At 40.7% G+C, this 27,053-nt stretch overlaps 2 protein-coding genes across 6 annotated transcripts; one reads left to right on the top strand and one right to left on the bottom strand.

Moving 5' to 3' along the window:
- Positions 1-343: 343 nt before the first annotated feature.
- Positions 344-24,966, top strand: ITP (ion transport peptide). Of its 5 annotated transcripts, XR_001770567.3 has the most exons (5): positions 7,173-7,509; positions 9,280-9,533; positions 20,924-21,141; positions 22,033-23,402; positions 23,971-24,966. XR_001770567.3 is itself a non-coding variant. In XM_041776924.2 (3 exons), the coding sequence occupies exons 1-3, from the start codon at positions 15,315-15,317 to the stop codon at positions 24,077-24,079; spliced, it is 375 nt and encodes a 124-aa protein (XP_041632858.2). In that variant the 5' UTR covers positions 15,146-15,314; the 3' UTR covers positions 24,080-24,966. The 5 variants fall into 5 exon arrangements, 1 of the variants encoding a protein (XP_041632858.2); XR_001770569.2 differs by lacking the exons at positions 7,173-7,509; positions 9,280-9,533 and adding an exon at positions 344-428; XR_001770571.3 differs by lacking the exons at positions 7,173-7,509; positions 9,280-9,533 and adding an exon at positions 3,692-4,764.
- Nurf-38 (Inorganic pyrophosphatase Nurf-38) lies at positions 24,967-27,046 on the bottom strand. Its single transcript, XM_017161527.3, has 6 exons — positions 26,865-27,046; positions 26,266-26,384; positions 25,798-26,193; positions 25,590-25,741; positions 25,419-25,528; positions 24,967-25,138 (listed from the first exon to the last, which is right to left on the bottom strand). The coding sequence occupies exons 1-6, from the start codon at positions 27,043-27,045 to the stop codon at positions 25,107-25,109; spliced, it is 990 nt and encodes a 329-aa protein (XP_017017016.1). The 5' UTR covers position 27,046; the 3' UTR covers positions 24,967-25,106.
- Between the last annotated feature and the right edge of the window lie 7 nt (positions 27,047-27,053).

Here is a 27,053-nt window from a genome sequence, read left to right as displayed (position 1 = left end):
GGACCAAGTGACGATAAGAGCGCGTTTTAATCAACGTAATCATAATCATATGACCAGAACAGACACTCTGAAGGGGATACAATCGAATAATTTATACGGCTTTCATGGCTCGAGTTCAGTTTGAGTTCTGTTTGAGTTTGAGTTGTCTTGCCCTGCCTTTTCTTGTCTTTCCTTCGGTTGTGTGTTTGTGTCTCGGGGCCCTTTGTAATCAGCCAATACTAACCGCGTATTATGCAAAAAACCATCGGCACCACCACCAACCACCCCAAAGCCATGGCATCCGCTGGATGCGAGCGTCGGCGGTATAAAAGCAACTTGGCCAGAAGTTTCGCAAACATTTTGGCACCGACACAGTTTAGTGCTAGTCTCGTCCGGAAATATATAGTCTGTTATTCCGTTAAAACCCATTTGAAAGGGCTATCAGAATGGTGAGTACATACATACGAGCAGTGAGCGAACACCGAACATATGATCGAGGGAGTGCAATTGGATAGTAAAAACACTACAGAAGATAGTCATTTTTGTAACAGAAAGTGGAGTTTGACTTCTTAAATTGTTTTATTTTACAATATATATTTTAAGCTCTATTTTTCCGGATATAAATGCTCATAGACAATATCTTTATAGAAATTCGAAAGTCGTAGATAACCATGGATATCATATAAGACTGTAAAAAAAGTTTAAATTTAAAAGTATATAACATAAAACACCAATCAGTCTAGATATCTATCTTAGATCGATTGTCTTTCTCAGATACCATAAATCGACTAACAAAAATAGTTTTCAAAGGATTAAGATTCCGTTCTAACAAGAACTTAATTAAATTTATATAGAACATACATTTATTTATTGCTTAATAATTACAATTCTATTGGAGTACTCGTAATCTGTCTCTTGGCTGAGTGCCAAAAGCACTAATATATAGCTAACATTAAGGCGGCAATTGATCGAACGATCGCTTGTGGTTGAATCGCGTGTGCATTGTGGGCCGTGGGCCGCTTTGGCAATAATTCCTGAGCTGGCTGGGTCTAAAAATAGATCTAGTTTCAATTACTAGTGGAAACGGGTTTTGGCGGCGTTGGCGGCAGAGGAAAAGCCATCGTCGCGGGCATTTGGCAATTGAAAATTGTTTGAAATTGCTATTTATGTTGCGAGCAGGCGACGGCGGCGACGGCTCGAGGCGTCTTTAAATGGCATCGGTTATATCTGGATTTCCTAAGTGCCCATCACGAGTCAGAGTCACGAACCGAGATATACAATACGTCTGCAGATCGTTTTCGCTCTGACCTTTGCGAGGCTCTTTGAGAAAGTGCTCGAGTCGGAGTACGAATCCGAGCCCGAATCCGCATCCGAATCTCGATCTCTGAGGCTTGTGCCTGGCATTTCCTTACAATGTGTGCGCCGAGCCGCTCAAGTGGCCGTGTTTCTACGAGTATTTTATCATTATTATTTGCGTGTGCGCCGCTCATTTAGATCTGAAAGCGGCAATTAAATGGTCCGCTCAACTGCAGCTAAATTGACCGACCGGTCAAAGTCAAGTTATTTCTTACTATATTGCTGTGGGACGACTGAACTGGCACTAGCTGCATTATATAACCTTGTCCGGGGCACATAACTCCGCGCTGGGAGAGCCGGGCCACACGTATGTATGGCTATTCTGAACCGGGGGCTGGCGCACTGAATCACACTTGTGCCACATTACAAGTTTGTTGACACTCCGCCTGCCCGTACGTATACGTAATATTTTATTGCAAACAAAACTCGAATGGGCAATATACATACATATAAGAAAAGACCGATTGTGTTTGTGTGATATACGATCCGGGGGCAAAACTTGAGCGCAGAATACCCATAAATCTAATTGAAAACAAGCCGACATACATTGTGTGGTCATAAGTGCCGAGTCAAACTTCAAGACCTCAGCCACTCTCGGTGTCACACAATAAATTCCAATACATTTCTATGACTCTAAGTTATAAAAACAATGTTTCGAAAGTTATTTTCTACTTGCTTGTGCTTGGCATATTATTTAAATTTTTTGAACTCGAAATCATTTGAATTAGTTATGGTTGTGGTTTGTTAATAAGTGAGAACGTTGTTTTAAAATGTAACTTCATAAACGACTTATTTCCAAAGGTTAGTTTGGCGGTTTTAACGTTGGTTAATAAATTAGTTACAATTTTTCGGTTATAAAACTATGTCCTTTTATAAATTAAAGTCAAATTGGAGTTTTAGAAAATATTAAAAATAAATCGTTAAAACTGTTTGTAGCTTCTACTTAAAAGTCAGTTTTAAATTTCCAATTATATGTAAAAGTACTTCCGTATGTTGACTCCCGATCCATAGTCCCAGCTTCTAGAACTGCTTGTGCGGGTGCTCCGTAAAACTGGCCAGAGTGATGGAAAACCGGAGAGACCGGGACAGAACGGAAATGGGCAATAATTTGCGACGCAAACGGTTTACGCACGCCTTACAGCGCGCACTCGCAGGGAGCCCGAAGTCGAACTCGAACTCAAGTATAAGTTGTTCTTGCGGATTCTTCTGCATTTTCAAGCTAGAGATACATTTTCATATGTTTGTGTATGTGTGGGAGGGACTTTTTTTTCTCTTTTTTCTCTTTGCGAGAGCCTGACTTACAGTTACATGCTTCAATTTCAATTAGCGAACGTGTGCTTGTATGTGTGTGTGACACGGTAAGCTAAAGTCAGTGAGCAGGGGCGTCGATTTTCCGATGAATGCAGGCGAATGGGGGCCAGTTACCCCGATAGCCCGATAAACAACGACCATGACTCGCCACTGGAAGTGGATGGGATGTGAATATGGATGTGAATATGGACTTATCACCCTCGAACCACTTCCTTTGTTCGTCTAAAGACCCCTTAGAGGCGCTTGTCTCCTCATTCACATATACCCCAAGGGGGTGGCGGGAGGGTGGCGTGGTAAGTGGGTAAGATTTGGGGCCGCATTGTCTGACAGACACACATACGAAAACGAAACGAAAAGCGAATCAAGCCGCTGGCACATGCGTGCTCTTTCGAGCAACCAGCGTTCCATATACCAAAAGAGGGTTGACTCGGAAGTTTTTGCAGATACAAATTTGAAGACTTAAGAAGAAAGGTTTTACCAACCAAAAATCTAAATCTTTAAGTTATAAATCGTTCTGTAAAGCAAAATGTTTCTCGAAGAGAAAAATCATTTATTATACTTCTAAAATGATTATGTTTTTAATTTAAGTACCAATAGCAGTAAAGGAAATATTTATATTGCCGGAAAGTAGGCAATAGTTTTTAGAACAAGAGGATATTCTATGGTCGGGACATTCAAACAAGGCTTCCCTTTTTATTGCTTCTGGTTATTTTTAAATTTGAAGTATAAAATTAAACTGTGTGATAAATATTAAACTTAAGTTTTATGATCTACGAACTTTTCAATCCACCCACGTCCCCCTCACATGATGTTTGCATGGTGTGCGGGTGTGTGAGTGAGTTGGTGTGCATGGCAGAACGGTCCCCAGCATTTTGACATTTCATGTTTGCAGTTAGTCTGCTTTCGCTTCTCATGCGGTTTGGTGTTTTTCCTCTCTTTCCTTTGGTTTCGCCGGAAAATCCTTGTGTCGCGATCGCGTCCGTTGCCTTGGCCGTTGCTATATATGTATATATATATACATATATGTATGAATGTTACCTATAGATATGCAACTATAGACGGCGGCGAACGAATAGGTGCGAAAATATTTGTTGTGTGCCTGGCAAATATTTTGGAAATACACAAGCTAAATAAATAAATAATACGCAAATATATGTATTGTATGTATTGTATGCATTGTACAAATGTGTGAATAATCAGTGCGAACGTGAGAATTGCGCTGGCGTTGCAAATCCGCAGTGTTGTACCATTGATGTGGAGTGTCAATTATGTGGAAATATATTTACAAAGATACCCCATCATCAGCAGTGTGTGTGTGTGTGTGCGATCCTCCTGGCACTGAATGTCACTAAGAGCCCCACAGAGAGAGAGAGAGAGAGAGAGAGAGCAAGCGAGCGAGTGGGAGTAGGCCTTCCAGCTGCTCTCTTTTAGTTCAGTGCGTGTAGATCAGTTACCGCCAACAACAACAACAACAACAACAACAAACAAACAAACAAACAAACAGCAAAGCAAAGCACAATTCACATTCATTCCCATTCATTGCTGCGATTATCGCCAGTTTTGCTTTGGCCACTCTTGCTGCTCTTTCACCACGCACAAAACAAAAACAACAAAAAGCTCGAGAGAGAGTAGTGGGTGAGAGGACGAGTGAGAGTGACGCGTGTGAACCAGTAGTAAAGAAAAATGCAAGAGGAGCGCAAGGCGGAGTGGAGCAAGTGAAGTTGCCTTTCCCCCTTTGCACGGAAAGTCGATCGGGAACGCCCACTTATGACGCCCCCTGTGACGCGTTATCAGCGGACACACACCAAACACAACAAACACAAAGACCTAACGAAAATCCACACAAAATGGCGATAAACCCAAGTGCCAGAGAATATCCGCGGGCCTAAAAAGTTTGCATCGAACGAAGGAGTGTAAAGAAACAAACGAGTTTGTTATTGCTGCACACACCCTCCCCCCACCGACACCCAGCACCCCACTATCCAGAGTCCAACAGTCCAGCATAGCGATCGCAGGAGAGTCAGGGAATCATCCATCGGAGGAGCGATAAGCCATCTGAAAGTTTGGGTGGCCCAGTCCGCAGCCAACCCCGCATCAAACCCGAAACAAGCGCCTAAGGTGAGTCCAAATTCCACTTCGAATGCGAAAATGCGAACTCGAATTCCTACACGCAGAAAAAAAGTTGTTACTTTTTAAAAAAGTAAGTTATTGGGCATTTCATTAGGGGAAAAACAATATTTTTGTATACTCTAAAAATCTTAAGTTCATATACATATAGGAATATAATTCTAATATATTGGAGTTTTTATAGGGGTTTTTGCCTCTGTACATTTCGATCGACATTCGTAAAAATTCATCCGTTTACTTTTTTAATTGTTTGTCGTCGCATTTAGCGATATCACACCCTTTTTACAAGTTCAGCTTTTGTCCGGATCGCTGGGACTGGCCCACTTGGAGGTTAATAACATTTGAGCATATTCGTAAATAGTCGGCGGCCCTGTCCCTGGCCCTGCATTATTCTTCCCGCAATATTCGTACCCCGCACTCAAATAAGGGGCACGAGAATTCGTGTAAAAAGAAATTGTTACAAGGTCAGTAGTAGTTTGAGCGAGCGACATTTTCGGAAGAATATATTTACATATCATTAATTTACTTTTGTACAATCTCGTGCTTTTATATATAAGCACAGCCCTGTTTTTTAGTTAGTTAAACGATCCACCCCGAGTATGTAAGTTAATTCCGTCGAGTCCGCTTGTATGCGTGTGAGTCAAGATTCTCTTGAGGCAATTTCCGGTTCCGTTGTATAAATCTCTGTAATGGGTGCCTGTGCCCCATTATGTTCGTTTGTGTGTGTCTGCTAGCAACGTCAGCCATTATATTTAATTCACTTCTCCACTGATCAGCATAGGCGTGTGGGAAATTCTTTTAATGTGATTATCAATTTGTCTTTATATCTGTTTGGATAAAATAATGTAATTGAAGTTACTTAGGTTTAATATTATAGTGGATATACCCTATTAACTTTTCATCTTGATTCATCATGGGCCGTTGCATACTATTCGGAGCATAGTAAGCTGCTACCAATCCCAACTTTATACTATATATATATATCTATATATATCCCAACAATTATTCCCCTAACCCCGGCTTACAGTAATTTATTTCAAACCCGTTATTCAGCTTATATAATCAAGTTACCTTATTGAGAATTATCATCATAATGTAAACCAGAACATCTAACTCTGGGTTATATAAGACCGTAAACTGTCACACAATCGTAACACCTTCGAATAATATTTTTCCATCCATCGGTTATTTTCCATTTCCATGGGAAAACTGAGTCAGCACGATAGCGTGTGCAGTACCCCCGGGATCCTCTAGCCTAAACTCTTCGTATCGAGCGAATTATGCAAATTGGGCTTCTAACGTGAGCCCATATCCCACAGCCGATATGGCAATGACCAAAATGGGGCAGTAATTTGATTCGGTTCTGTTTAATAATAACAAAACAATTGTGGGAATGGGAATGTCCCCCCGAGCAGCATGATTAACTACGGCTAATAAGATTAATCAATAAAAAGTGCAGTCGTAATTGGCCGGGATCTACGCAATTTCAGCAAGGTGGCATATTATTATCGATGCAATTAACACCCTTTATGGGAGGTTCTGATCTGTTTCGCTTACTCATCAAAATTTATAAAGCAAATAATTAAATTAAATTAGCTTTAAATAAAAATATAGATTTGTATAAAGAATATATTCTTCAAACTTGTTAAGTATCAGAAAGGATGAATTAGAAAAATGATATCTCAATTAATGAAAAGTTTAGAATGAAAAATATGTATAATATTAAAAATACTTATAAGAAGCGTAAAATTAAAAATTAAAAAGTAAAAAATTAATCTTAAGAAAATTGGGCTATTATAAATAATGTCCCAGAACCAAACCCTCTTCCATATGTAACCTAACCCTCTCTCCAAAACGACCTATTTTTAAACCATGATCGCATAGTTCAAGTTCCGGCTGCAATAAGCCGAGTCATTATTTACCTGAGATTTTTGGCTCACATTTTTCCCACTCTCTCTCGTGGAAAAACAAACCATTGTTCTCCAGATTGCTCTGCAATTATTGCCACGACAGGTAATTGCATTGATTAGCAATTGAGTTTTACATCAGATGATCCAGCAGATCACACGAGCGGGGGAATCCCTAAGGCCCAAGAACAGTTACACCGGCGCAACAAGTGGTTGTGAGAGCAAGAACGGAGAGCGAAACATCACAAGATGTATCTATGAGATCGCCATGTTGCGGCAACATGTTGCTGCAACAGGGGATCGCTTAAGAGCAGCACTCAACACAGATATAGATACGGCGGCTACAGCAACAGCAAAAGCGGCGGCTACAGATACAGATACAGTTGCCAGCGCTGCGAGAGCGCTGCCAGCGACGACGCCCGCTGCGCAGTCGTCCGCTCACTTATAACCCAATGTTACCGTCGAGTGCGGCGTAGTCCTTAAACACGAAGCAACAAGTAAACATCGTACGAGCGCAGCAGCCAAGATACTCCGATTGAGATACCGAATTAATGCCAAAAGTGTGTGTGCAAGTGTATCGCGGTACTTCTGGGCAAAAATACAAAAAAAAAAAAACGCGAGTGAAAGAGTTTTAACAATCGTGCATTTCGCGGCGGCAACCTGCTACTTACAACCTACAGCCCATCACTTGTAACTTGTTACCTGTCTCTTGTAACCTGTAACTTGTAACCTGTAACCCCGTGCCGGTCGGTGCCCAGCACAGAAATCGAACGAAACAAAAAGTTTCCTACCGAAAGCAAGCGGCGACAGCAAACACAATTACGAAAATGTAATAAACGTTAAACGTTTAATTATAACCGAAAATATATGAAAAACACAACTCGAACTTGGAGCAGCTTTCAAAATTGGCAGCCATTAACATCTCGGGTCGAAAAATTAAGCGCTACAAATTGGACACAGAAAAAATCAGATCGAATGTGGAAAAGTACCGGGAGTACGAAGAGGAAACATTAAATAACAATTATAAGCTTTATGCATTTGTAAATGCCGCTGCATGTAACTGATTGGTCAAGACTTGACGGCTTGGGGAGACGGCACTTAAGTGACGACAGCGGGGGAACTGAAACCGAGTCTGAAAACGTAGCCGGGGCGTGCTTAAACCAATACCAAATACCAATTGCTTATCTGTAATCTCTTGTCTTTTGTCTCGACGGCCTGCGTCAGTTGACCGAATTGCTGCAGAAGAGCGGGAGCGGCGTTGGGATTGGGATCGGGAACGGGTATCCGTATCGCATCCCAAATACCTACCTGCTGGTCAGCAGCAACAATAACAATCTCTGGATATAGCCATATCACTGCTGGCCGGCGTTTTTGTTGCCCTTTTTCTGTGGTTGTTGTTGTTGTTTTCGCATGATGTTGCCACCTTGCAGCCAACAGCAGCAACAATGCCAGTTTCTTTCCAACATTGTTTCTCCATTCTGGACGCCTTTTTTTGTGTGTCGGTTTTCATTCTGTGTTGTCAAGGGTGCGCCACACACGCAGAGAAATAAAGAGACGTAATCCAAGAAGTATTTTTTAATATTAAAATTCTTAATTTGCGATTAGAGCATATACAAGCTAAATTTAAATACTGCCCTTATTTTTAACCCATTGAAATAGTCTTCTAACTCATTATTAAAAAGAAGTACTCATGAATGCCATGCTTAAAATAAGTTTCATTTGAAAAACCAACTTACTCAGCTTATTTTAAATTGTTCTCAATCGGAATTTCTTTCGGTGGAACGGCGGCAAGAAAAACTTTCGTTGATATTCGACCGATATTGATCCGGCGATGATGTCATAAGTGACCAAAATACAGAGACAGGGACAAGGGACCGCGGAATGCCCGGTCTTGGGCATTTCCTCGAATCGAATCGAGATCTCCAATAAAATCGCGGCGTCTATCGCGCTGCCATCGCACAATTGTGCGTGCAACAGGAAATATTTTATGCTGAGCAAACACACACAATTTTATATGTGTTTTCTCTGCCTTTTTTTTTGTTGTTGTTTTTGTATGCTTGTATTTATACTTTTTGCGTGCAAACACTTCCGACATTTTAAATGCACCGAGCGAAGCGATCGGACCGGCTAAATAAATCAACATCAGCAGCAGCAGTAGCAGTAGCTGTTGCTGTTGCAGCAATAACAACAACTGGGCCCTGCTACTGCATATATGCAGCGGACCCGCCCCCCCCACCGCCCCCTCCCTTTTCAGCCCGTTCATCTCCTGCTCACTGCATATAAATGGTTTTAATCAACGACGGACAGCAACAACATTAATAACAATAAATGACAATCAGCGATCAGGCGGCGGTATAACAAATGCCATTTTACATACGGACTTATATGGAGTACAAAAACGGCAAATTTAGATGTCAATCTGTGAGACTTTGATCGGTGATGGCTGTCAATCTTGTGCTTAAGCTCCAGATTGCACAACTTCATTGTTTTGACATGATGAAAAAGTGATTAAAATCAAATTAGAGGCTATCAATCGAGGGGAAAAGTACCCGATCTTGTGCAAAATCATACCTCTAACTAGTTCCATTTCAATTTTTAGATAAAATACAATTAAATGCAAACATCTGCGGCAAAGCAACTTAAATAAGGCAAAAAACAATAGCAACCAAAACTGTGTTACACAAAGTACTTAAACAGCAAGCAACAAGAGTACTTAAGCAAACATTTAGTTTCGACATTATACAATAATTAGAAACCCAAACAAATACGCAAAACAAAGCGATAAACAAACAACAAACGTCAAACATCGGCAGACAACACAAATCGTTCGCTATGAAGAAGCTGTCACTAAATGTAAGTACTAATCTCTGTCCAGCCACAAGAACTGTTGACATCAACACCCTGTCCTCCACACATACAATACATATAGTATTTAATGCAAACAACATGTTGTCCCAACAAAGGGCCGTCGTGCACTTTTTCAAGTTCAGGAACGGAATCCCAAAGGGGGGACCGTGTCATGTTAATGAACTTGAAAAGACTCTCTCGATCGCTGGCGGAGAGATCATGATCCCAAAGGCTGAAGATGATGAGCACCATGACGAAGTGTCTTTCTGCACTTGGAGGCACTGGTGGCGTTTCGAATTAAACTGAAGAATCGGAAGATCGAGATTGAGATTGAAACAGCAGCTTCGAAGACGTCAATTGAAAGGAAAATTGAATGGAGACATTCAGGTCAATTGACAAGTCTGACAAGCCGGCAAATGAAAGAATCGAAGGCATATCAAGACTTGAGCAAGATCATAGTCCAAAGTGAAGTAGAGACTAGAGATCTAGGGAATCAGGAAATGGCGTATTCTTAAAAGAAATATATTCCTTTGAGGAGAGGATTTTAAAGATGTTCATTTTAATTTTTTTGGTTTTAAGGCTTTTAAATTAATTATTTATAAGCTCTATCAGAAATCTTCTCTGACCCTTGCAAAAACGTTGTGAAAACATTTTTAATTTCACTCTTTATGGCTCTGTTCAAATCGCAATCGCTGTCTTCCCAGATCCCCACTATTTATTGGTTAACGGTCAATGGATTGACCTTCGTCTTTTGCGGCTTGCCAGAGACTGAAGTGGCTCTAATTGAATTCTGCGATAAATCACTGCCACGCGCCACCTCAGAACCGAGAGAGATCGGCCGCCCTGGCTAATTGAAAAGCAATTGTGGCGCACTCAACTAGGCGTATTTGTGTGTGTGTGTGTGTGTGTGGATCGAACCGCACTCTCTCCGGGGTTAATTTGTGGCAGAAGATACCGCCACTCTTGTCCAGATACAAATATATTTCGCAGATACGCGACGACTTTGATGTTGGCAATTCAAGAGACCGGCCCGCCTCGCACCGCCTTGCCTCCTCTGCGGCAGTCATTGGCCATATATCATACAATATACAATATGCATATGCTCTTACCATGCATATGCATACATATATATTCATATATCCATATAGGATATGTACTTTGCGATGCTTTCGTATAATTGTATGTTTGTGTGCCATAACATCTGCCAACTGTTCCCGACTTGTGTCGTTTGGCTTATTTCCTCCAGCAGTTCAATGCCCCAAAACTCAGTTGCTGGCGGTTAGTTTATTTGCCTCTTCGATTGCTTATTTATTTTGGCCTGACTGTGGGGACACAACGATCTCTGATGATCACAGTGTGAAAAATTAAGGGGGATTAATTATTATCAGGGAAAAAGGGGACTCCCATTGGGAAACTTCATAAATGAGAGCACTCGACTCACTTACACTGTATCCACAGCCTCTTATCAATTATCCACCTTATCATCAGTGTCATATCTATCTTATAGTGTAACTACAGTGCGTGACTCAACATTAATTCCAAGCATTTGGCGTGAGGGGCGGCAATCGCTCGGAATCATGGCCAACACAATTCGCATTGGAATTGGCTGATGCAACAGCGAGGCTTACGGCCGCGAGCAGTTTTATGGCCTGTCTGCAAATAAAATTAATTTTCGCCTTTTATGGCCATGCCCCGCTAACTCCTAACCAGACATAAGCTTCACATATTTTTCCAACATATAATTATTATTTTATGCTGAACAAATCAATTAGTTGTCTCGCTTGTGGCTTTTATTAATAAATGATCGTTAAATTATTAATGGGTTCTTATGCCGGCAGGCAAATAATAAAATGCCATAATGAGCCATGAAAATGAACAACAAATTGACAAAATGCCATTAAAACTTCACAATAAACAATAACAATAATAACAGCGGCAGTCAATAATAAAGAAAAATTAACAACAACAAAGGCAACTGAAAACGGGGGCCCGTCGAAGTCAAAAAAGTTGAAGAGACCCCACAGCGACACAGGTTACCAAATACGTATGTCTGCGTTATACAAATGTTAATGATTGATTTTCATGTCATGTAATCGTCGCAATGGGGAGCGGGGCTGAAACTAGTTTCAGGCATTTAGCCAATTTAATTGACGTCAACTCGCTCCGATCTCCTCACACACATTTCTTCCGTCCTTGGCCGTACAGCGCACAGATTGCAGTTGGAATAGTCGTGTTGCAGTTGCTGGCGGAGTTGTAAGTGACCTTATTGGACCACTAGCATTGGCCAATAGAAAAACCAATCACAGTGCTCAAATAAAATGTAATAGAACCGAAAAAGCTAAAGAAAATACACAGCCAAAAATATATAGAAACTTTTAGTGGCATTATCAGTCCTAATGGAGTCAGAAGAGAAAGTATACAAAGCAATGTATCAATTAAAAATTGTAGAAAAGATTACATAAAGCAATGTAATATATTTCTAATTACTTACACTGCTTTATATAATTTTTTTTTAATTTTTTCCTGTGGATCAGCACCGATTTGAGGCATTTCTCGGCATTCTTGGAATGCACAAGCGATTGTATTGGATGTGTCTGTATGTCAGGCAGCGAGTGCACTTATGGGTTATAGCCAGCTTATTCTGCTGTTTGCTATCTACTAAATGCTGCCCGTCTGCCGCTGCTTTTTCCACGCTTTTTATTCACACCCGATCGTTCAATGGCCGGTCTTTGTAATTGGTTCTTTGATCGTTTTCGCCCCATCGCACACTCTCTGGCAGTGTGACTCATTTCCGTTTGACATTCGTGGTATGAAGCACCGAGCGCACACTTGTATCCAATTGTATTTTGGCAAAATACATTTAGCAAATCTCTGAAATATAGGTCGACGATTTGGAATATTTCAAATATTTTTGGGGGATATTTTCGTTTCGTTTGACTGCTGCCACGTTTTAGGAAAAATGTGGGGGGGTAATGAACTAATTTGATAATTGATGGGATAAATAAAGTGTGGTTAATTGTATTGAATATATTTTAATATTATGAAAATTAATCATTCCTTTCATTGTTAAGCCTTCTGAATTTCTATTTCAACAAAGACTTATTGATAATCCTTTAATTAAAAAATTCTAGAAAAAAAGCTTTCACTTCCCCATTTATAGATGTTGCCAGCTTAAGCCTCTGAAAGCCGTTCCTTGATTGATAATCCCTTAATTAAAAAATTCTCAGGCTTTTCCAATACGTAACACTTTCACTTCTATATGTTCTATTTCCAACTTAAACCCCTCGATGTGATGGCTTCGTGTGGCATTTACTTTTAATCAGCTTAAGTGTGATTCTGAGTGAGTGAGAGGATTCCGCAAACCGAAAATAAACCACACCTTGCCGATCGGAGAATCAGAGATTCCCGATCTTCGATCCCCTTTTCCCTGCGGAGTCTCCCTTCTTTTGCTCCATCAGAATGAGACTTCCAGCTGCGGGGCGTAATGGCCCTATCGAGAGCTCAACACCCGCTGGGTTACGTTTCATTAATACGATTCACGTAGCCATAACATTCAGATCGAGCCCGAAACTTAATTATGTGATTTATAAGCTTTTCGATTTTATTTAAAACAAAGCGCTCAGCAGCAGCTTCAGCGGTAGCGACAACAACAACAAATTCACCGAAAATTGGCACAATCAGCAAAACGGCGATCCGTTTTTTTCTCTCGCTGAATATTTTGCAAATAATTTCCTCAATGGACTTGTTTATTTATATACAAATTCAAAAGGCATATTCACATATACATATCTTTCTGAGAGCGAAACGTGTGACACGCTTCTGTGCGCCTCGGACTCGAGATACAGAGATACCGATGCCAGGCACAAATTTCAGGCTCAATCTTGGGCTCAAACTCTGGCTCAAAACTCAAAAAAAAAAGTTGGCCGCCTCGTCGCTGCACTGTGAGTCGAGTATGATAATTTGGCGTGCATTTGGAAAACAAGCTGAAACCAGTTCGCCATGCTAAATTGTTTTGCTTTCAATTAAACTAATAAAATGCCAATTGTCGTGAGTGAGTATGCATGTATGTCCGTCTGTTTGTTTTGCCTCTTGCTGGTTTGTCTGTCTGTTTGTGCCAAATGGTCGCCCAACTGGCTGGCAAAGTCGCGCGACAACGTCAGCAGCCTAGCCATACAATAATATATGCAATGTATATATGGCCAGCGGCCAGAGACTGCATTTCTCGATCGCATGTTGTTGCTATTACGTTGGAGCTGTGGCCGGTGGAAGAGAGAGAGATAGTGAGAGAAGGAGAGAGAGAGAGAGAAACGAGACAGAGCGGCGGAGAATAGTTTCAGAGAGCTGGCAGATTAATTGGTGAGCCCGTACAGCATGGCGTATGAGTGATGCAGGATGTTCGAGTGCAGTTAGTTTATTAAATCGTCTCTATGGAAATGTTATAACCGATAAGGAAATATTACTTAAAATGATCAAAGAGTATTTTAAAAGAAATTAAAGTCAAATTAATCACGATATAATTATTATATATAATAGAAAAGACAACTTGTTAAAGAAAAGCTTAACTTAAGGGTCGTTAGGTATTTCTATAGAAAGTACTTAACAATATTACAAAATATTCAAATATACACCTAATCTTGGTGATAAATTAAAGATAAACCCAGACAACCCCGAGATGTATGCAATGAATTTTCTCTTTGGGTTTTTCAAAAATACCTACAAATTATCAGGTTTATAAGACGTCATAAAAAAACAGTAAGATAATTGCGAAATTTATAGCAAGCATTTATGGAAATTACTTCACTTATGACAATTAACTCGAACCAAACCGCTTACTCACTCGTCCAAGCAGACTTTGAACCAACCAGATAGAATCGGTTCAGAAAATTCCATTCCCCTCGTTGATGGCTGATTAATTCACTTTTTTGATGGCAGAGCGGGAAGGAAAGCTGGGCGGGTCGCAACTAGTTTAGCCCACAGTGATCGCTATTGAGTATGCAATGAGCGTTCCAGGACAAGTGCCGCCGTTGCCGCTCTCCAGTGAATTTTTTCTTAACGGCTTTTGCTTACCAACTCAAATGATAAGCTCAGCGTTGCGAGTTGGTAATTCACATCACGTATACGCCAGGGTGTTCCACTGGCAGAGAGAGAGGGGGCAGCCAGAGAGAGATCTCACGAATACACAGACACACTACGCTCTCCGCTTCGCTTCGTTTCATTGGCTATATGCTGGGATTTTTCTCTTGGACGGAATACGCCAGACTCGCTGTCGTCGCCGCCGCCGTCGTCGTCGTCGCTGGGGGCGTGTGTAAGTATCTGTGTGATAAGAGCAGCAGCGGTAGCACCAGCACCTCAATACCCAACAGCCAACAACCAGCGCGACCACGAACCTCAGCCAACCTCAACACAGCCGTTCGCGATCTTCAGTTTTATTTTTGTTGCCAACAAAAGTTGATTGCTCGCGCGTCGCCTTTCGTCGAGTCTCTGTATTTCTTTTCTATTTATTTTATTATCCTCCTTTTTTTTTTTGGCTTTTTTCGGCTCGCATATCTCGTGTTGACTCTTGTCAGCGCTGTCCAAACATCATTTGGGTCTCGAGATTGTTTGCCCGAGATTTAAACGGAGCGGAGCGAGAAGCACTCGAAGAAGTGCTCGAGGAGTGAAGTGCATCGAATCGCGCGCGGGGCCAATTGCCTTTTGGCAGACGCCAAGATCTATTGCGAAACGGCTCGCCATTAATCTCAATAATATCAATTGGATATATATATTCAGATCAATTGACTCTGCGATATGGATGGAAGCCATAGAATCGCTGCCATGGCAGCAGTCACTACTACTGTGAGTGGGGAGGATGTAAAATTGCTTTGAAAATTAAACCAAATTAGTACCAGGTTCTACAATGGTTTAACCTGATTAATTATTCAATAGGGTTTACAGGGTTCCAGAAAATGGGTCTGTCGGTCTAAGACCCCACTTCTGAGTCATTTATTTGGAATATATAATAATAATGATTATAGAATATAATCTATTAAATATGAAATACAATCCATGAGTTCTTAGTAATCATAGTTTTACTAATTAAATTAAGCACGAGAAAGCTATACAAATTTCATAGAAATTACTACTTAATAATTGAATTGTTCCCTATAAGTAAATTTTCTTGAAATCGTTATTCTTAAACTAAAACAATTGTTAGAAATTACTTATTGTTCTGGCCAATTAAAATTCATAAATTTCCAATTATCTTTTCTGCTGAATTTACTCTGCCATTTCCCATGCATCATACTTTTAAAATAATTTCAATTCATTGAAAATCATGAGAGGCAGACACAGTTCGTTCTTATCTCTGTCGTAAATTCACCTCCAAACTGCTCATCTATCTAAACAAAATTTAAATCCGTGCCTCATGTGATGCAGGGGAATACGTATATTTATTTGGATGATGGAGCAAAATGTGTGAATTGAGGTTTCCTTAGAGATGGTGATTTGTGTTAAGACAGTTTTCTCCAGTGCACACTGGCTTCGGCCGGCGAGCCAGCTAAGATATTGTTTTTCTCTCGACGGCCTTTCCTGTTTTGCATAGCCCAGAGATTTCATGAATAAATGAATATTAATTGAATACACATATCATGCAAATTGCTTTCAAGAGCTCGCGACTCCTGCATGTCCATCAAATTAACAGCAGAGCGTTTAGTGCTCCACGCAGGCGCGCCTTGCCAGCAACACAGCAACGCGGCATTGCAGCAACATCGCCAGTGTAGGATCGGCAACATCGGCCGAGTGTTGCTGCTGCTGCTGCTGCTGTGCCAGTTTAGTTTTTAGTTGGTACCAAGCAGTCTCGCCATAGCCAATGTTTATATACGCTTTTCGGTGTTGTTTTTGCGTGTCTAAGCACTTTTTAGTTGCGCTGTAAAAAAATAAAACACAGCCAAAGGGGGCGGCTGTGGGGTCTTATGTTTTGGCTTTCGGCTTGCCATGCTTGCGTAGCCAAGCGTTAAGACACATAGGAGTAGTATGGGTATTCACATACGTACGTACATACATATATGTGATCGCAATCAGGTATATCAGGCACACAGAATGCACGCGTCTGTTTGGCCACAGTTTGGCAGGCATTTCAGTGTCGCTATAGCCGTTTAAGCCACATAGTCCACTTCCCCAGTTCCCAGTGATATACAATTATCTCACGATAACATTTCCCACATACCGAGGCGGATTTAAGGGGAAAAGATAAGGAGTCGCTGGACTTGAACCAGCTGTTCTATAAATAGAGCATTTCGTGACAGTTGCTGGTGGGCGTTTCTCTCTAAAAAAAAAAGGGGTAAATGCAAAAAAACCCGACTTTGAGTTCTGCGAAAATGTATATTATTATGTTCAGAGTTGAATAAAGTAATTAGGATAAGGGGGACGACGTTTTTAAGAGGTATTTTACTTTATTTTTAAATATTATGATTAGTTTAGAAAATAATATAAAAAGGAATGGGACAAATGTACCCTTTAGCCTTACAAAATTAAGTTTATTTTAAAGATTGAACAAATTAATAGACATTTTAGATGGAAAAAATAATGCTTAAAACAGTACTATAAATATATTTATTATAATCAAATTCCAAACCATCGATTTGTATACCTTTTCTCTTCACTCCACCACAACTGATCATACCTCGTCCATTTATTTTTCACACGGTATTATAATTATAAACTATTGCGCAAAAAAGAATTCACAATCCGTTTTTATGTCATAATTGCCACAATTATTTTTGGCTCATGACTTCATTCAATGTCGCCTGGCAGCAGCCGCAGCAGCGAAAATAAAATCATCGTCAAAACAGCAATCAAATCAAAGTTGAATAGTGTACAATCAGACGGCAATCGCGGGTTGGGATGGGATGGAATGGGTTGGGATTGGGATGTGCCGTGATGTGAAGTGACGGCAATTGAGAGGCGTGCGTGCGACTCGCTCCAATGATTCAGTGATACGAGTGTATATACATATATGGTCCGGCTATAGCATAACAGACACAGACTGGCACACCGCCTGGAATTCGAATAATGGGATGACTTGTATGTGCGACACGCTCGCGACTTGAATTGATACAAAGCGCCGGCCGACAAATAAAATCAATTGGCAGCTAATCAATGGCGAAATGCAAACAAATTGCCCAAGCATGTCGCAGCGATAATGATGATCGAAGATCCTACTATATGCCTGCTATATGAAGCTGAAAATATGAAGGAAGATCGAAGATCGATTAAGTACGTCTCGGCGTTCATTGTCTCCTTTATGCGTGTGTGGTATCTGTGGTCAGCGATGACGCCATTGGATCGTTTTGGCTCATTCACTCATTCAGCTTCAGCTTCAGCTGCAGCTCTTCGCCTTCAACTTTCCCTTTGCCCTGGAGGAGGGCTTTCCCCCCCTTAAAGTGTGGAGTCTGGGGTCTTGCCCTTCCTCCACGTTGTTACATTATCTCTGACGCGTTTCGCATATCAATTATAGCATTCATGCGGCCGGCTAAAAGAGCGTTAAAAATAGCCGCCTGCAGTGGCGATGATGCCATAAATCGTGCAACCCGAAGCCAATTATCACTCGATGCTGCGGCTAAAGCCGAAATCGAATTCGAAATCGCATCAGTTGATACGCCATCGGGGAAATGCGAGGCAGCACCACCACCACCCTCCTCCGGCCCAGACCAGGCCCCAGCTGTTGCACTTTGCACTGCACTATGGGGTTTTTGACCAGTTTTTGTGGCATTAATTAATAACTCGATCAGTTTTGAAGATATCGACATGAAACTTTACCAATCATCATTATTTGTCCCTAGGCACATATAGTATGAAAATCGTTTGGATCAGGAATCTATATCCTATAGCTCCCATAGGAACGATCGGGTAAAAGTAAAGATAAATTTATGAAATTTAAGGAGCTTATATTTGTTGCTATTTTAACACGATATAGCAATTTTGAACAAAATCGGACAACGCTTTCCCTAGGAACCAAAATAACCATAATACCGGAAATCAGTGTTTTTCCATACAAACAGCTACCAAATTGGCTCTGAAAACAGTGAGGTTATCTGAGAAAAATTCAAATTGCAACAAAAGTGCGGAAAAGTGCACGATAAGACTAACTGCTTTTTACTCAGAATTGACAACGCTACAACATACACTTGGACGCATTGAAAACTAATGCGAACTTCTATTTCAAAACTCTTCCCAAAGTTTAAATTTGTTTCTCAAAATTCAGCTTAAGGTGCATTTATAAAATGACAAAATGTCAGTATAAACACGCACAATTTAAACAATTAATACCTTTAACATGTAGTTAAAACCTGTGAAATCAGTGTCCATTAGTTTTTTCCTTTGCAAATTGTGTCTTACACGAATAGTTTAATTTCAAAGATCACTTCGTAAAAATTACAAACTTAGCAGACGCGCTTTCGGATGCAACAGCTGACTTTACAGCTCTGTTGCTAACATATGCTGTTAAGTATTAACATTTTGAGTATGAGGCATAACAGTTCGATGTTTTGTTAATACAATCCCACTATTTTTTTTTTAATTTAAGAACTTTTAAAAAATGACTAAATGCCACATAAAGTGGTCAAAAACCCCATAGTGCACTGGGAGATCTCTGACGAAACGAGCGCTCACTATATGCTGGATATACTTATTATCGGGTCTTGGGTTCCCCACTTGGCCGCAACTTGCACTTTTTTTTCGCCTACACACGTGTGGGAAAATATACAGCTGCCAATAGTAATTATTCGATTTGCGTAAAAAGAAAACATTATTCAATGGCTAGTAGGTAATGTGGGAATTAAATGACAAGTGGGTTTTAATCATTTGGGGGTTTTAAGGTGCTAAATTAAATATTTAAAAAAATATAAATACAATTAAAATCAGTTAAATACTTTAGCAAATAAAATTAAATGACTAAGCTGACTCACTTGAAAAATTCCATCAAAAACTTTCTCTACTTTTATTGCAATTTCCGAGAAACGCAAATTCGGTTTAAGGCATTAAATTAAATTTAAATAAAACAAACAGCCATATATAAGCATACTTTTAGGGGCGGAAATAGCCATTTGTAGCCTTGTCAAGAGCAAAACTCAATATAAGGCTTCACGGGGCGTATAAACATGCTTATATTCGGGCTAGGCCATTGGCGAGCGACTGATGAACTTTCTAAGAATTCGCATTCCCCAATGCCCCATTCGCATTCCCATTCCGATTCCGATTTCAATACGATTTCCATACCCACCATTCCCCCCCACCCATCAGCGGCCATAAATCAAGGCGAGGCGAGCTGAGCTAAAAATGTGCTCAACTTAATTGAAGACATCAACAAGGCAATAAAAAATCAATTTGCCTAAAGATCTTAGGACGCACAGATCGTCAGATTCGACAGCCGCGTTAAGACAATAACATAAAATGTGTTTAAATCATCAGCGCCAAGAGCGCCAAAATGCCTTACAAATTCGCTTTCATGTTTTTACCCTCCACGCTGCTGCTGCCTGTGAATATTTTATCTCTCGAAATAGCCGACGTCGTTCTGTCTGCTTTGGATTTCATTCAGCAATTTCAGTTCACTTCACTTTAGTTCAGCCTTTTTTTTCGAATGGCGCAAAAATTTCACACATGTCATGTGCAAACAAACAATTGGCACAATGCGCAATGGAAAAATTTGCAGTTTTAATCAAATTATTCAATAGTTTGGAATGCCACACGATGTACACAAACGCAAATGTGTCAGTAGCAGCGCTGTAATTGAAGCCGAACCGCGAGCACTAGCAATAAAATATGCAAAGTAAACAAATACGCGCCACACTATACTATAACTATATATATTTATATATATTTTTTTGGGGGCCTGTCCGCCCGTAAATTGGCTCTCCTTTGAGCCGTCGTAGCGGCGAACTTACATCATAAATTAAGTCCGCCGACAGATGGCAAAAATAATGCCATGAACATTGAAATCGCCGCCGGGCCTATTTATAGAGCTTTCCTGCGATAAGATCGCGTCTGCAATTGCAATTGCACCTTTCGGGCAGACGGCGGCGAAGGATGGGGGCCTTATTTTTAGCCGCCTGTCAGACAGAGTCTATTTATAGGAGCCGCATTCAGCCGGCAGCTTGATTACCTGGGTCTGGTTATGGGTCTGGGCTCTGCCCTTGCCCCTGTCCTTTGGCGGCTTTTGGCCAAGGCTTAGCTTGGCCCATATCTGCTTACCCAGTTACCGGGTACCGAGGCTTAAACCGCCCCGGCAGATGGCCAGATCGGGAGAGAGAGGGAGAGGGAGGCAGTGCCGGTTAATTGATGGTTTCGCTATAAATAGGGAGGCTATTTTTAAAGCATTTCCGGTTCTCACTCACTCTTGTGGTTTTCTGTTTCTCCCGCAGATGTGTTCCCGCAACATAAAGATCTCGGTGGTGCTGTTTCTCGTCTTGATACCAATCTTCACCGCCTTGCCACACAACCACAATCTGTCGAAGCGCAGCAATTTCTTCGATCTGGAGTGCAAGGGCATCTTCAACAAGACCATGTTCTTCCGACTGGACCGCATCTGCGAGGATTGCTATCAGTTGTTCCGCGAGACGAGTATACACCGATTATGCAAGTAAGTTTCCAATGCCTCGGATATAGTACTATATTGGATATCCATATAACTAACGCAACCCTGAAGCAGAGATTCCCTTACAGAGGGGGGTGGTCCAAGGCAAGGTCGCATTCCAAATGGGATCTTTGGTGCTTTGCTCCGACCCTGACACAAAACCCTGGGGGGGTTGTCTCGGGAAATGATCGCGGGACCTCGATTTATTTCTAAACTTTATGGTCTCTAGCCACTTTCTCCTTGACTTTCTCGCACAGAGAAAATAGCAGAGGCCCTGGGTTGCCAATTTGCCACTTTTTAGGTTTATCTTTTTATGTCCTTCTTTGATCTAAAATTTAATTATGAAAGAGTGTCTTATGAATCCGAAAGATCTTTGCCAAAATATAAATTTGTATTAGATTTTTAAAATTATGAAAAATGTTGATGATTTTTCAAAGTAAAATGAATTTTTAAACATTTTTATATCTTAAAATTTTTGAAATATCATTAAAATATTCCGAAAATCACCACAAATATCTGGCAATTTGTGGTACTATTTCTTCTCTGTGCGGCCTTCTACATCTGTCTTTCTATTGTCTATTCGATGCAGGGCCAATTGTTTCGTCCACGAAACCTTCGGGAACTGCCTGAAGGTGCTGCTGATCGACGATGAAGAGATATCGCAGCTGCAGCATTATCTGAAAGTGATCAATGGATCACCCTATCCGTTCCACAAGCCCAAATACCACTAAAACAACTTACCTTTCGTCTTCTTTCGTTTTCCGTTTCCGCTTTCATTTCTATTTCCATTTCCGTTTCCGCTTTGCTATATATAATTTCTCGAATTTGATTTGATTAAGCTTGTGTTACCTTTATTTGTTGTTGTGTTTCATTATGATTTTCGTTTCTTAATTTTAGGAAAGACTGCTTTGATTCAAAATGGTTCGGCGAATGCCTGAAAGTGCTGTTAATACCCGAAGAGGAAATATCGAACTTACAGCACTTTCTGAGAGTCGTTAACGGCTCGCCCATATCCTTCAACATGGCGCCGCAGACATAACTTTAAGTCCCCGATTTTCCCTACCCTATCCCCCTTCAAAAAACCCATCCAAACACACACACACCACATACACAACAAGAACACACACACTATCCAAACACAACAACAGTTGAAATTCGCTGCAACTACAACCACAAATGCAGAGCCAGAACAAAGAAATCTAAAATATTAAAACGCCCAAATTTAATTCGTACTTATTTATTACTGTATGCTTTACAGTTTTTACTATATATGTGTTTTTTTAAAAACGAATTATTTTTATTAATTTATTGAGAACGTTATGCGTTTGTTGTAAGTAACATAATCGTAGGGAAGAAGAGGGCGTTGGGAGAGATAGCGAATCGGATCATATAGGATAAAGAGATCCGATCCCTTTCGCCACTCCGCCGCCGCCGACGTAAATAGGAAGCCGAAGTATTTATTTATAAGTATTCTTAGCTTGTTTTATTATTATTGCGTTATGCGTTATGTATATAAAATAAACAAAACGAAATCCACTGTTTTTAATCTATATAATGTTAAATGATTATTTTTATTTTTGTATACTATTGTAAAATCAGCATTTAACGTTTACATTTTACACGATTTTCCTGCAAGGGCAAAACCACAAAAAGGCAAAAAGGAAAACCTAATCCATACTACACACACACATTACACACAGCTACACCCACACGCACACACACACGAGACCGAAAGTATTTTGCAAATGTATTACAGTTACAATTTCGTGCTATTTTGTAAAGATTAAACCCCTAATTAGCGTAAATTTGTTGGCAAAAATGAGAGGAAATATATATCTATATATCTATACCTAACAATTATCCGCATACTACGACACACACACATACTAAATGTTTAGTCTAAATAACGCAAGAACGCAATTTGTGCAAGACACAAACAAAAACCCTCGGTAAAAACACGCGACAACGTTTGATTACATTAAAAATGTAGCAAAAAAACACCGCACTATAAGCCCAAATGTAAAATAATAAAGGATAATCATTCGCTGGCTATTTGAGAGCATCAAAATTGTGATAAATGAGAATTAGAATGCGAATGCGCGACGCGGAGAGGCCCAGAAGTGCCCAGAGATGCCCCAGAAAGAGTTTGCAGATACAGTCCACAGCCGCCAGTGAAGGAGATCGCTATACAGCCTGTGAAAGAGAAGGCGATTATGCGCGCGATTCTGGCGCACATTTAAAAACGCCGGCTTACCGTTTTTGTTTTGGTACGTTTTTATTTTATATTATTTTTTTAATTTAATATTTGATTTTTGACTTTAAAGTAGGATTTAAGTCCTCGAAATCGAAATAGATTTCGAAAATATTTTTTTGGCGCCTAACAGTATGCAATACATTTTTGTAAGGCACTGCCACTACTTTTGAAACTTTTTGTATATATTTTTTGACTTTAAAATCCTTTAAAAAATGTATTTAAAAAATTTATTGCATTAAAAATGCAATAATTAACTTTTGATTTTAAGATGAATCAGTGATTACATCGATAATCCCGATTTTCCTACATCAACTTTTGACACAAACGTTTTTAAACCAAACTTGATGAAATACCAATTGTTTTTAAGTATTTCTTAAGGTTGTTAAATAATTTTTTCACTGTTTTTAATTTTATTAAATATTTTAAGTTCAATACCGTCGCTGAGAGCAATTTTTGCATTTTCCAGCCTCACCATAATCAAGCTATTTTGACTTTTTGGCTCCACCTTTTTGAGCACACTTGATAAAAAGTCGTCTGCAATATTTTATACTCATCCATTATCCTTATTTACTTAAAAACAGGCAAGAATGCTTCGGATCGCCCTTCTTCAACGCCTGCATTGAGGCTCTGCAGCTGCACGAGGAGATGGACAAGTACAACGAATGGCGCGATACCCTGGGCCGCAAGTAACTTGCCAACTATCTGGGCACAGGCACACTGGCACCGTCACTGGCACGAGCAGCTACTTAATTCTATTAACTATATACTAAACTAAAAAGTACACTATGTATTGTATTACTGATAACTGTGGCAGAACACGGCACGAAACAATGGCAACCAGGAAACGAACGACCCCCGAGGAATGTGTACCCCACTTAAAAGAAAAGTAACTAGCGACTAAGCTACAAAAGAGAAAGCAGATCAAAAATGTTAAAAAAAAAATAATAATAATAACAAAAGAAAAAAGATAATGAAAACTATTACACGTTACTTATCCGCACCGATATTGGAAAGTGAAGAAAATTCGTTTTTGTTCATTTATTATTATCTCTAATCTCCGGCATGCACATCGATGATCCGTTATAACAGTCTCGTGGAGCTTTTAGTTTTTAGTAACGACGAGAATTATGCTCATTTTCTAGAGTTCTTAGCGAGAGAACAAAGCAAGGGAGAAGGGATGCAAAGCAAAGCAAACAAATAAGAAACGAACGAACGAACAAGAATCAAAATGTCTGATGTAAATAAATTATTTTTGTCTTCTTTTAAAGATTTCTATACATACACATATTTATAACGTCTAACTATTTTGTACATTTCTTTTATTTCGTAAGCCTAAGTTAACTTGTTACGGCAGTAAATTTTACGTTCCACACACCGACCCCCCCACATAGAACCGAAAGGCGACCATATACCACACATCCTTACACGGCATAATTCGATTCGATTCTACAAATATATATATGTACTATTTGCATATGCCCTACAATTACATAACTATTAATTAATTTAAACTTGTTTGGATCTAGTCGTAAAATATAAATAAAGATTGTATATTTCAAAGAGGAGTCGCCAGCGGATTTAATTGCGTTTAAGTGCAGGGCTTTATTCAATTCCAATATCAATGATTCACAAGTGCATTAAAATCTCCAATTCGATAACACTACGATATATATATACCGATGACCTTGCAGCGGACTCATCACGGAGCGGCATCACCCTACTTGAGGTGAATGAAATGCCAAGTGTCGGCTGCAATAGCGAGAGAGAGAAAGGGACATGGATTTAGGTTTAAGTTTATTTCACCAGCACATTTAACGTAACAATTAGGCCAATTACATAAACGGGGGAGTATTTTGCAGTATTTACAGCGTGGGATAATCTAATTTTTGGTTGGAAACTGGACGCACTATAGTAGTTATTAGTAAGCATGCAGGTTGGGTTTGTGTAACCAATTTGTTTGCACTTGGCTGGGCTAAGCTTGGGTTGAGGCGAGGCAGCTATAAGCGCGATTTAACATAGTAAACCTTACCTGTGTCTAGCACCTCCTCCACCTGACCGCCCTCGGGGGCATCGGCCAGGAGCTTCTCAGCCTCCTCCTTGGGGATAACATGCTCCGAGTTCCGGTTGGTGATGTTGGTACTGCAAATCAATCAATATTACCAAGTTTTCAAGGAGTTATTAAATAATTGACAAAACCCACGTAGAGATTGTGCTGGAAGTGCCGCTCTGGTGAACCAAGTTCTGCCAGAACTTGTGGGTCTCAGCAATGATGGTGGTGGCAAAGTCCGCATTCTTGGCATCGCCATTGAAGGCAAATTGATTCTCTGGCTTGCCATCGGGAATCTTGTAGATCTGTTTAGAAACAGAAGTTAGTAAACCACAAAAAATCATAAAGATTTAAAGCCCACCTTGAACCACTCGACGGTGGCACGCAGCAAGCCCGGGAAGTACTGATCCACATCGGAAATATCATTAACCTTTGACGCCAGCGGGTCCTTCACATCGATGGCAATGATCTTCCAGTCGGTCTCGCCCTCGTCGATCAACGCAATGGTGCCCAGCACCTTGACCTGCAGCACATCGCCGCGCTTGGCCACACGGTAACCGATCTCGATCACATCGATGGGATCGTTGTCGCCCTTGCAGCCCGTGGAGGGTTCAATGTGGTCGGGATTCTCCCAGGTCTGAGGCAGGGCGCCATAATTCCAGATGTAGCCCTTGTGGGGGAAGCAATTGGCCACGTAACGCAGCTTGCCCTTCTTAATGTCCTGCTTGATGGGGTTCAGCGGGGTCTTCAGACTGATCTATGGATTAGATGGACATGCAATCGGCGGATTAATAACCAGAAACTGGACATAGCGCAAACAGAAACTAACCTCCATTTTGGCGTTGGTCCAACGTGGCACCTCCACCACCATGTTGTAGACGGTCTTCTCCTCATTGGCGTACAGTGGAATGTCGTGCATCGGCGAGATGACATTGCCGCACTTATTTTCTGCGGAAAAGGCCAGAAATTATTGCAAATATTAGCGCTGCGGGGCACGCGATTTGATTGATGCGATTGTAAAGGGTCTTTCTTAGTTGTCTAGACAAAGGTCAGCGGCCGGCCGGCCGGGTCTAATTACTTGCGTGCCGAACCTGATTACCCCAATCTCGATACCAACGATATGGAGGCTATATTATAGCGCAGATAAGACCACGGACCACTGGCCAAAGAAGTCCCAAGGTCGTGGTATTTCCGCCAGTTCCGATGCAAAGACAAACCGCTGATAGCGCTGATAATGCGACGACGACGACGACGGCGCGGCGTTGAGTAATCAGAGTCCGGTTTGACTTGTTGCATAATTGCTCTGGCCACGATTAAACTCAGTAAGGTAATCCGTTGGATGCAATTGCCCCCTTCACTTAATTGGGGCTTGGTGACGCCAGCAGGTTATGCCGGGTCACATAGGGGCCAAATTTATGGCTTACTCACTGAAATACAGGCTGTAACTCGGCGAGTTGCGGGCGCCCTTCTCCACGGTCTCGTACTGGGACATGTTGGCTTTCGTTCGCTTCCGGTCGATTTGTATATATCTCTGGCTAAGCGCTGCTGACGTTGGAATTAACCCGGACAAGCGACCGACTGCACGTGAATTCGCAATTATTTTCAGCATTTCAAGCA

Source organism: Drosophila kikkawai, chromosome 2R (genome assembly GCF_030179895.1).
Source record: "Drosophila kikkawai strain 14028-0561.14 chromosome 2R, DkikHiC1v2, whole genome shotgun sequence".
Lineage (NCBI taxonomy): Eukaryota > Metazoa > Arthropoda > Insecta > Diptera > Drosophilidae > Drosophila > Drosophila kikkawai.
This window is presented reverse-complemented; position numbering and strand designations above follow the sequence as displayed.

What these genes read in the sequence shown, in the direction of transcription:
- ITP (XM_041776924.2), top strand. Translation starts at nt 15,315, where the DNA reads ATGGATGGAAGCCATAGAATCGCTGCCATGGCAGCAGTCACTACTACT. An exon ending in TGGCAGCAGTCACTACTACT is followed by an intron (nt 15,363 to 20,923) that starts GTGAGTGGGGAG and finishes TTTCTCCCGCAG; the next exon opens with ATGTGTTCCCGCAACATAAA. An exon ending in AGTATACACCGATTATGCAA is followed by an intron (nt 21,142 to 23,970) that starts GTAAGTTTCCAA and finishes ACTTAAAAACAG; the next exon opens with GCAAGAATGCTTCGGATCGC.
- Nurf-38 (XM_017161527.3), bottom strand. Translation starts at nt 27,045, where the DNA reads ATGCTGAAAATAATTGCGAATTCACGTGCAGTCGGTCGCTTGTCCGGG. An exon ending in CCACCGTCGAGTGGTTCAAG is followed by an intron (nt 25,742 to 25,797) that starts GTGGGCTTTAAA and finishes GTTTCTAAACAG; the next exon opens with ATCTACAAGATTCCCGATGG. An exon ending in ACTTCCAGCACAATCTCTAC is followed by an intron (nt 25,529 to 25,589) that starts GTGGGTTTTGTC and finishes ATTGATTTGCAG; the next exon opens with TACCAACATCACCAACCGGA.